At 59.6% G+C, this 9,005-nt stretch overlaps 1 protein-coding gene across 17 annotated transcripts in view; it reads left to right on the plus strand.

Moving 5' to 3' along the window:
- Nucleotides 1-8,547, plus strand: part of KIF1A (kinesin family member 1A) — a 33,381-nt gene extending 24,834 nt beyond the window's left edge. For 7 of the 17 annotated variants that reach the window (XM_074153250.1, XM_074153258.1, XM_074153251.1 and 4 more), the window contains 12 exons: nucleotides 21-126; nucleotides 5,053-5,167; nucleotides 5,414-5,547; nucleotides 5,690-5,751; nucleotides 5,864-6,009; nucleotides 6,299-6,511; nucleotides 6,658-6,735; nucleotides 7,021-7,145; nucleotides 7,285-7,431; nucleotides 7,548-7,740; nucleotides 7,816-7,934; nucleotides 8,505-8,547. In XM_074153250.1, the coding sequence (XP_074009351.1) occupies nucleotides 21-126; nucleotides 5,053-5,167; nucleotides 5,414-5,547; nucleotides 5,690-5,751; nucleotides 5,864-6,009; nucleotides 6,299-6,511; nucleotides 6,658-6,735; nucleotides 7,021-7,145; nucleotides 7,285-7,431; nucleotides 7,548-7,740; nucleotides 7,816-7,934; nucleotides 8,505-8,547 (1,481 nt within the window). Of the gene's footprint in view, nucleotides 1-20; nucleotides 127-2,079; nucleotides 2,107-3,654; nucleotides 3,679-5,052; nucleotides 5,168-5,413; nucleotides 5,548-5,689; nucleotides 5,752-5,863; nucleotides 6,010-6,298; nucleotides 6,512-6,657; nucleotides 6,736-7,020; nucleotides 7,146-7,284; nucleotides 7,432-7,547; nucleotides 7,741-7,815; nucleotides 7,935-8,504 lie in introns of all 17 variants that reach the window. The other 10 variants (XM_074153255.1, XM_074153260.1, XM_074153257.1 and 7 more) reach the window with 3 other exon arrangements.
- The last annotated feature ends 458 nt before the right edge of the window (nucleotides 8,548-9,005 follow it).

A 9,005-nucleotide genomic window follows, 5' to 3' on the forward strand; every position in this document is an offset into this window, starting at 1 on the left:
TCCCTGTGCTGTGCTTGCAGGTCGGATCCGGAACACCCCAGAAGCAGATGAGTCTCTCATCGACCCAAACATCCTGTCCTTGAACATCCTCTCCTCTGGGTACATCCACCCCTCCCAGGATGACCGGTGCGTGCCATTTCTTCTCTTACTCTTCCCTCACTATGGTGAGGGCTGTGGGGGGGACATGGGGAGCCCCTCTCTCCCCTGGCGGGGCTCTTGGCCCTCCGCAGGGTCCTGACCCGTTGCTGCCTGGGGGGGGAACTTTTCTGGAGCTACAGAGGGTCGCAAGGTGCAGAGCCGCCAGCCTCCTTCCTCCTGCTCCCGGAGGCCTCTTCATGCTGGACTTTGGCACTCCAGGGAATTTGCGTGGGTGTTCTGCTCTCCAGTTGTGGCTGTGACCTCGTGGTGTAGACAGCTGGTCAGTGCCGGTGCCAGGAGGATGTACCAACCCCATGGCTGGAAGTGACCTGCCATGAAGGGCTATTTGTCCTGTGTCCCAGCAAACTCACTGGAAAGGTCGCTTGGTGCCATGGCCAGTCCCCATCTGTGCCGGGGTGATGCAGGAAAGCCATTCCCCATCACTGCTGAGTGACCTTGATGATGCCTGCCTCTTCACGCTTGTCCCGGGAGTCTGTGTCCCTGCCATGGGTTTGGCAGGGGTATGGGAGCAGCAGGACTGAAGGTTTTTTCTCTCTGAGATCTCCCTGGCTGGATGCTGCTGTTTCAAGGGGGGGCAGTGGGTGCGGAGGGCAGAGCTTGCCTCTGCACCAGGGCTGCTGACGAAACTCCTGGGGCTGGTGGGGGGTCCCTGGCCAGAATGTGTGCATGTGGACAGCTGCAACAAGACGAGGATGGTTGTTGGCAGCAGTGGGAGCAGCAGGACAAGTCCTGAGCTGTGTGCGTGGTGGTTGCTGGTGTAGGAGTATCCCAATGGGGACCACTTTTCCCCTCATTTTGTTTGGGGTCACCACTGGCGCAAGGTGGCCTGTCCCAAGGCAGCACGTTTTCAGGGGGGATGACGGGGGTCTGGACAGGAGGTGCCACCCTGCAGTGCTCCCGAGGCACCTCCTGGGCATGGTGGAGCAACAGGCACGCGGTACCTGGGCAGCAGAGCTGAACCACGGGGTCGGGTATGTGTGTGAGTGTCGGACCAGGAGACTTCTGGGACAACAGGGCAAGGTCAGGTGGGGACAGCTGGGCAAGGAGGGCTTGGCCTGGCAGAGATGCGGTGCTTTTTGCTGGACTGCTGGGACCTGGGTGGCTGTGGCACCCACGGGCTACTGAGGCTGCATAGTTTTATATCAGCTCCTGATCTGGCCGGTTGGTCCCAGGTGCAGCCAGATCAGATAGATCTTCAGCATCTCTAGCATAGCCTGGCAGGGGCGGACATGCCTCCTGCTCCTGTCTTCTCCCCGCAGGTCCTGCAGGGCAAGGGGACACAGCTCAGGCTGGGCGGATGCTCAGGGCATCGAGAGGAGCAGGGAGACAGGGGCTCAGGTTTTGCAAGAGCCCACCTCACCTGTCTGCACCAAGGGTCTGTGCCTCAGGGCCAGCCCCAAACCAGGGCTGCTGGCCAGTGTGCATGCTGTATTCATACTGTGAATTGCTGCCTGACCCTGATGAACCTGCCCAGGGCCAGGCAGGGAGAGGAGAGGGCAGCTGGTTCCCCGCGGGATGCCGAGGTGCACTCACTGCAGCCCCCCCCCCAGCTTCCATCCCACATACAGGCGCACATGCTTCATCCCCAGCAGCCTGCAAGGATGGGCAGAGGGAGGGCAGTGGGCAGAGCCAGGGCCCGCTTCACCTTCCTCCCCGGCTGCTTGCGCTCCCTGCTTCGCTGCCTTATGCCATGCAGCCTCCATGGCCCAGAACACCTCTGGCTCGCCTCCCCAGCCTCCCCAGTTCCCCACAGCTGCTTAGGAGACCAGGGGAGCAGTACGGCTCCCTCCCCAGCACCCATCCATTCCTGCCCAGGGAGGTGGCATGGGGGGCAGTGCCCAGGGTCCCCCCTCGCTTTTCTCTGCTGCTGCCACCCATCCGAGCCCACACTAACCATGTGATTGTTTTGTGTTTTCGCAGGCAGTTTCTTGATTCGGATATGCCTAGGTATTATTTGTTTCCATTGGCTTTTTCTCCACCCTCCCCCCCCCTTCTTCTCTTCCTTCTTTCTTTCTCCCCCCTCACTTCGGCACGTTCACTCCTGTCGGAGGCAGCACTGGGACATCCAGCCCCCATCCCTCCACAGGCCCCATCCCTCCTTCCTCCCACCCTGGCACCTCTTGCTCACTCAGTCTCTTTTACTGTTCGTTTGGGCCGCACTCTCGCTGGCTGCTGCTCCCCCTCGCACGCCTGCGTCCCCATCACCTGATTTGGGTTTTCTTCTTGCTTTTTGACTTTGCTGCTTTCCCATCTCTTTGGCATCTGGCGCTGACCGTGCCGCCAACCCCCATCACCTTCCACCCCAGCTCCTGCTTGGCCCCAGTGCTGCTTTGAGTAGCTGCAGGGCTGGTGTGGACCATGGCATGGGCTTCGGGGCACTTCCAGCCCTTGCCCAGTGACAATGGCAGCACGACTGGGTGGTGCAGCAGCATGTGCAGCAGCTGCCCATCCTGTGTGCGGTAGTTCGGCAGGTGTACGTGCAGTGTATGGGCAGTGTGTGTCTGTACGCAGGCAGTACAGTGCAGTGGGTGTACAGTGCAGTACAGGCAGTGGGTGCATACACACATATTTGGCACAGACTGTTATAACCCTGTGTAACGGGAATGGGTGGGGGAGGCTTCAGCTGAGACTGCAGGATGAGCCTGGCGTGCGGTGCATGGGTGAGAGCCACCAGACCTGTATGCTGCCGCCTGCCTCTGGATGGGAGCATCACCAAAGCTCCAGACAAGGGGGCGTCCTGCTACCATGCCCCACAGCAAAAGAAGAGAAGGATGTGTGTGGGAGACAGGGGGTGGGGTCTTCTGAGTCCTGGAGGGCTCCATAGCTTTGTGCCCGGGAGGTCATCCTCCCTACAGCAGCTAGAAGCTGGTCCTGCTCAGAGATGCCCAAGGGCAGAGCTGTCACTACAGTGGCACCCTGTCCCACCCCGGGGTGCAGGGGGACAGATCCAGCATGGATCCAGCCTCCCGCTCCAGGAGACAGGGGCTTGCACTGGCATTTCCCGTGGACTCTTGGCACAGTGATTCTCTCCCTGTGGACCAGGGGACAGGCTAAGAAATCATCTCCTGCTGTGTGGATGGCACTGGGGTGGCTGGTCCTTCCCCTGACAGTCGCCTTCCTGGGGGGCTGTGCTGAGTTGGGAGCTCCTTGCCCTGGGATAGCAGCAAGGGCAGAGTTAAGGGAATGGGGAACACAAGTGTACTCGCTTCCCAGCTTCTGGACTGCGAGGAAAGTGGGAGGCAGAGGGTTTTCACCCAAGCAGGTAAACCTCTGCCTGCCCTCACTGAGCTGCTTCTGGGCTCTGATTCGGGGTCCAGGAAGGCAGGAGCTCCTTTAGCCAGTGGTGCTGATCTGGGGCGGGTCCCCTTGAGAGGGGCTGCCCTTCTTCGTGGCCCCGCTCCTGTGCCAGCCCCGTACGGATGACGCTTTCTGACCTGTCGTCTTTCTGTGTGTGTACGTGTGTGTGTTTGTCCTTGGGTCGCCTTCCACTTATAGCATTTCATTCGGAAATGACACTAGGTATTTCACGCGCACCCGCTCGGTCTGGTCCTTCCTGCTTTTCTCTCTCTCTCCTTTGCCCCTCCTCCCTTTGCTTTTTGCTCTTTCCCCCTTCCCCTGAGGCTCCTCTTCTCCTCCTCCTCCCTGGGGAGCATTCTTTTCAAGCAACCTGTGTCTGCAAAGTGATCCTTCGCCTTGGCTGTCTCTCGCAGGTTTTTTTTACATATTTTATACACCTTCTGAAAGCGTCGCTCTCCCTCTTCTTCCAACGTGGGGGCAATCGCAGCCAAGAGCCTCTCCCCGCTCCCTCCAGCCACCCTGGCTGTCATTAAAAGAGCCTCTCAGGCACCTGGATGTTGCTTTGGGGACATGCTGAAGCTGTCTTGTTGAGACATCACTGAGGCACGGCTTCCTGAGGATGCTCAGGCGGGAGCTGGGACTGTGGCAGTTCTGGGTGGCTCTGGGGAGTGGGTGTTCCATAACCCCAAGGGTGGCCCAGGAGGGAGCCCAGGAGCAGCACATGGGGATCCCCCATGCTCTCAAACCGGAGCCGCCTCCTGATTCCCCCACTCTCAGTTGCTTGACCCGAAGAACCCAGTTGCTGCTCTTGCTCTGGGTGACTCCGCCATCCTCTACAGGACCCCATAGGCACTGGTTGACTGGGGTTGGGTGTCCCCCATTCCTTTTCCCAGCCTGGGAGCCATGGAAAACACAGCAAGGGGAGCGAGGCAGCCTGGTGGGAATGATGCGGGTGGTGATCAAGGCAAAGAGCGAGCCAGGGTAGACAGCCTGATGGGGGCCAGCCACCAAATCATGGTTCCCGTGTCCCTCTGGGGCTCAGGGCTGGCAGACAGGGGCAGCCCTGGGGAAGGGTGCCTGGCTGGCAGCGGGGTGCTGCTCTCCCAGGGGCGGAATGGCAGCAACCCCCCAGTGCTGAGCATCTTTCCTCTTTTCCCTTCTGGCCATCGTCACCTGAACGCAACAGCCACCCTGCCAGGACCTGGTCCAGGCATGCTAGGGGTGGCAGCCCCCCACTCTGAGCATGGGGGTGGGGCACACACCCTCCTTTGCCCTCCTTTGCCTTCCCAGCCTGCCCTGCCTTGCCTGCACCCCAGCTAAGCTCCCACTCCTCCCTCAGTCCCTTCTCCCCAAAACCCAGTCCATCGGCCGTTTCAAGGGCGCCGCGTCCCCGTCCCACCACGCCTTGTCCCCCTTTGCCTTGAGCCTGCGTCCTCTGGAGTGGCTGTCCCCATCTGTCCCCCCAGCGCGTGCATGTCTGTGTGTCTTTGCAGGCCTGCTGCAGCGCTGTGGGGGAGGGACGATGGCATCTCCTTGCTCTCCTGCCTGGAGTCTGGGGGAAGGTTATTTTACTGGCTGTGCTATTTTTTTCGGCAGGACTTTCTACCAGTTTGAGACAGCGTGGGATAGCTCCATGCACAACTCGCTGCTGCTCAACCGTGTCACCCCATACCGGGAGAAAATCTACATCACCCTTTCCGCCTACATCGAGGCAAGGAATTTAGTTGGGGCAATTATAGCGCCAACAAAGTCTGGTATTTGCCCCACCCTTGGGGTGCAGCCAGTGTGAACCCCTCCTTAGCTGGCACCGATACTAATGGGGTGCAGGATTCAACTTGGTGCTTGGGGGCCCTATGGGACCCCGGGAGTGGAAACTGCTGGGCACCCAGGGTGGGAGAGACCCGCTGGGCTGCCAAGCCACAGCCACCTTGATGCCTCTCCCCCTGCCCTGCTGCAGATGGAGAACTGCACTCAGCCTGCTGTCATCACCAAAGACTTCTGCATGGTTTTCTACTCTCGGGACGCCAAGCTTCCTGCCTCCCGCTCCATCCGCAACCTTTTTGGCAGTGGCAGCCTGCGAGCTTCTGAGAGGTACCAGGATGCTCCTGCCTTTCTGGGGGAGGAGAGTCCCAGGGACTGGAGCCCTCCTGGGGCATCCCAGCAGCCTGGACAAAATAACCAGGGCATGGAGATGGGGCAAAGCTGGTAATGCCTTGTCTTCCTTTGCTTGCAGCAATCGTGTGACAGGAGTCTATGAGCTCAGCCTCTGCCGTGTGGCCGACACTGGCAGCCCAGGTGGGTGCCGTGCCTCTGCTTGGATGGTTCACCATGAGACCAGGAGACACGGCATGGCGGTCAGGGTCATGGCCGTGTGTCTGTCCCCCTAGCTGTGTGTCTGTCCCCGCAGGCATGCAGAGACGGCGCCGGCGTGTCCTGGACACCTCCGTAGCCTATGTGCGGGGAGAGGAGAACCTGGCTGGCTGGCGGCCCCGCAGTGACAGCCTCATCCTCGACCATCAGTGGGAGCTGGAGAAACTCAGCCTCTTGCAAGAAGTAAGAGTCTGGCCTAGAAACAGGCCAAGATGGTGCAATTGGCAGCTCAGCCCCTCACCCTGGCAGTGCCGGTGGATTCCCCACCCCAGGTGTTTCAGCCCTCCCAGTTTCAGGAGGAGGCAGGAGTGGGGCTGTGTCACTGGTGCTTTCTTGTTGCATCACTGCTAGACGGGTCCCAGCAGACCCAAAGCTAATGAGTGGGTGGGGTTAATGGGACCTGGGAAGCCATTCCCCAAAAGGATGCTAGCAGGGGGAAGGGCCCACTTTGAGCCTGTCTGCCTGTGCCCAGGTGGAGAAGACAAGGCACTACCTGCTCCTGCGTGAGAAGCTGGAGACGACACAGCGCCTAGGCCTGGAGACCCTGTCCCCCTGCTCCAGTGAGGACTCTGAGTCCCGAAGCACATCCTGCGTCTCCTCTCCACTCTCTGTCGATGGGCCCCCTGAGGGCCGCAGCTCTCTCCCCGAGACCCCCAGTGAGCGGCAGAAGGAGCTGGCCGTGAAGGTACCATCCTCCAGCTCACGGGGATGAAGCCGGGAAGCGGCTCCCACAGGGCGGCAGGGGGTTGTGGCAGGAGAAAGCCCAAGAGGAGTGGGAGGAAGAGGGTAGAGGAAGGTGCCTCCTGCCCCACTGTCCTCCTCTCTCCACAGTGCTTGCGCCTGCTCACGCACACCTTCAACAGGGAGTACAGCCACAGCCACGTCTGCATTAGTGCCAGCGAGAGCAAGGTACCGCTGCTGCTGCTCTGGGCTCTGCCAGGCTGGCAGAGGCCGGGAGGGATGTGTGGCCAGGGGGAAACTGGCTGGGCAGGGGCTAAATCGGCACCATGGTGCAAGTGGTCCCTGCTCCCTCTGCTCACCCTGGTGTTCCCAGAGCTGGTGGCTCTGGGGACTGTGCCAGGAGGACTCCACTGGCCAGAGGTCTTGCCTCTCCCCATATGAGCATGCGCCTGGTCCTTTGCCTGTGCGCAGCTTCAAGTGGAAACTCAAGTCCACACCTCTGCTCCTCCACAGCTGTCTGAAATGTCTGTGACCCTGATGAGGGACCCCTCCATGCCAGCTCTTGGGGTGACCACTCTCACCCCTTCCTCAACCTGCCCATCGCTGGTGGAAGGACGCTACAATGCCATGGAGGTCAGGTAAGAAGTGGCCAGGAGTTTCAGGTGATGCCCCAGCATCCACCAAGCGGGGCAGCTGTACCACTGGGATGTGGTCCTGGTCAATGGGTGTTCCCCAGCTGTCACTCTTCCTACACTCCAGTCTCTCCTCCCTCTCCAGACCCCCCCAGGTCTCCTCCAGGGCAGAGAGCCCTGACCTGGAGCCAGCAGTAGAAGGAGAGCAGAAGAAGTCCCCGGCCTGCCAGCCTGAGGAGGAGAAGGAGCCCCAGCGTTTGCTGGTGCCCGACATCCAGGAGATCCGGGTCAGGTAGGAGTGGCTGAGGCAGCCAGCGAGGGGAGCACCTTGGGGCTGGGGGAGATGCACCCTACCCTTGCTACTTCCTTGCAGTCTGTGTCCCACCCTGATCTCGGTCCCTTCTGCAGCCCCATCATCTCCAAAAAGGGCTACTTGCACTTCCTGGAGCCCCACACCAATGGGTGGGTGAAGCGCTTTGTGGTGGTCCGGCGTCCATATGTCTACATCTACAACTCAGACAAGGATGCGGTCGAGAGGGCCATACTCAACCTCTCTAAGGCCCAGGTGGAATACAGTGAGGACCAGCAGGCCATGCTCAAGGTAGGGCACCCAGAGCCAGCCCCGTCCCGTGCAACCCTTTGGGTGAGGGACTCAGCCCTGGCTCTCCCCCAGCAGACCCCGAACACATTTGCGGTGTGCACGGAGCACCGGGGCATCCTGCTGCAGGCAAGCAGTGACAAGGACATGCATGACTGGCTCTACGCCTTCAACCCCCTCCTGGCTGGGTCCATAAGGTACTGGGGGCAGCTGGGGGAAGCAGGGTGCAGGGAAGCTGTCGGTGGGGGGGGTTCATGGGCAGCCACGCATGCTCTCTGCCCTGGTCCCAGTACTCTCCTGGCTTCTCCCAGGCCTTGGGAGCACCTGCTGCACGGAGCTGTCCCTGGTCGGGCTCTCAGCCCGCAAAACTTGGACTGCATTAATCTTTATTTCAGCTCTTCCCCACTTAAATGCTTCAGTCCAGATCCTGGCTGGTACAGAGGTGATGTTGTGCTGAGTTCAAAGCAATATCCATGCCTGGCAGCAGGGACACTGGCCCTTCACTGTTCTTGAGAGCATCTCATGCAGTTCTGAGAGCATCTCAAACAGTTGGTCTCACATCTCATGAAGTTCTTGAGACCATCTCAAGTGTCAGGACTAGGAGAATAGGAGTAAATGCACAGAAATTTATGTGCTCTGGCTAAAGAGACATTAATCCCTTGTCCTTCCAGCTCTGGCTGGATTCAAGCGCCAGGACACCAAACCTAGGGGACCACACCTCTCCTTGACTATAGCTCTGACACATTTTGTCTCGTTTTCCAAATCAGATCCAAGCTGTCCAGAAGGAGAACAGCCCAGACAAGAATCTAACCTGAAAACCACCTTCCACCTCATCCATCTGCCAGCAGGATCAAGATAGCTGATTCTGTCTCAAGACTCCCCATGTTAACGTCTGATCTCTCACACCATCTGCTGCCCCAGCTGTCTGCTCCATGGAAGAATCTGTCTCGAGTCACACCTTCAAGGGGGAAACTCACTTCTGTTCGTAGCTGCAAAAGCCTGGACCCATCTGGGCAGGATTTCTCGTGTGCATGCCATCTTCTGCCCATCCCCCCATGGGTGACCTTCATGTCACGCCATCTGTAATGCTCCAGAAAGGTCTCTGTCGGAGGGGAGGGGGCGAAGGAGGGTGGTTTTGGCTAAAAGCTGATCTTCGATCTACAGAGGTGGGAGTGCGCTAAAGCTCGGAGGTGGGACAGCAGGAGGAATTGCCTCCACGCGAAGGGAGAGTGGTAGTTTAGGTATGGGGATTTCCTAGTTTCTTGATG

This window comes from Numenius arquata, chromosome 9 (genome assembly GCF_964106895.1).
Source record: "Numenius arquata chromosome 9, bNumArq3.hap1.1, whole genome shotgun sequence".
Classification (NCBI taxonomy): domain Eukaryota; kingdom Metazoa; phylum Chordata; class Aves; order Charadriiformes; family Scolopacidae; genus Numenius; species Numenius arquata.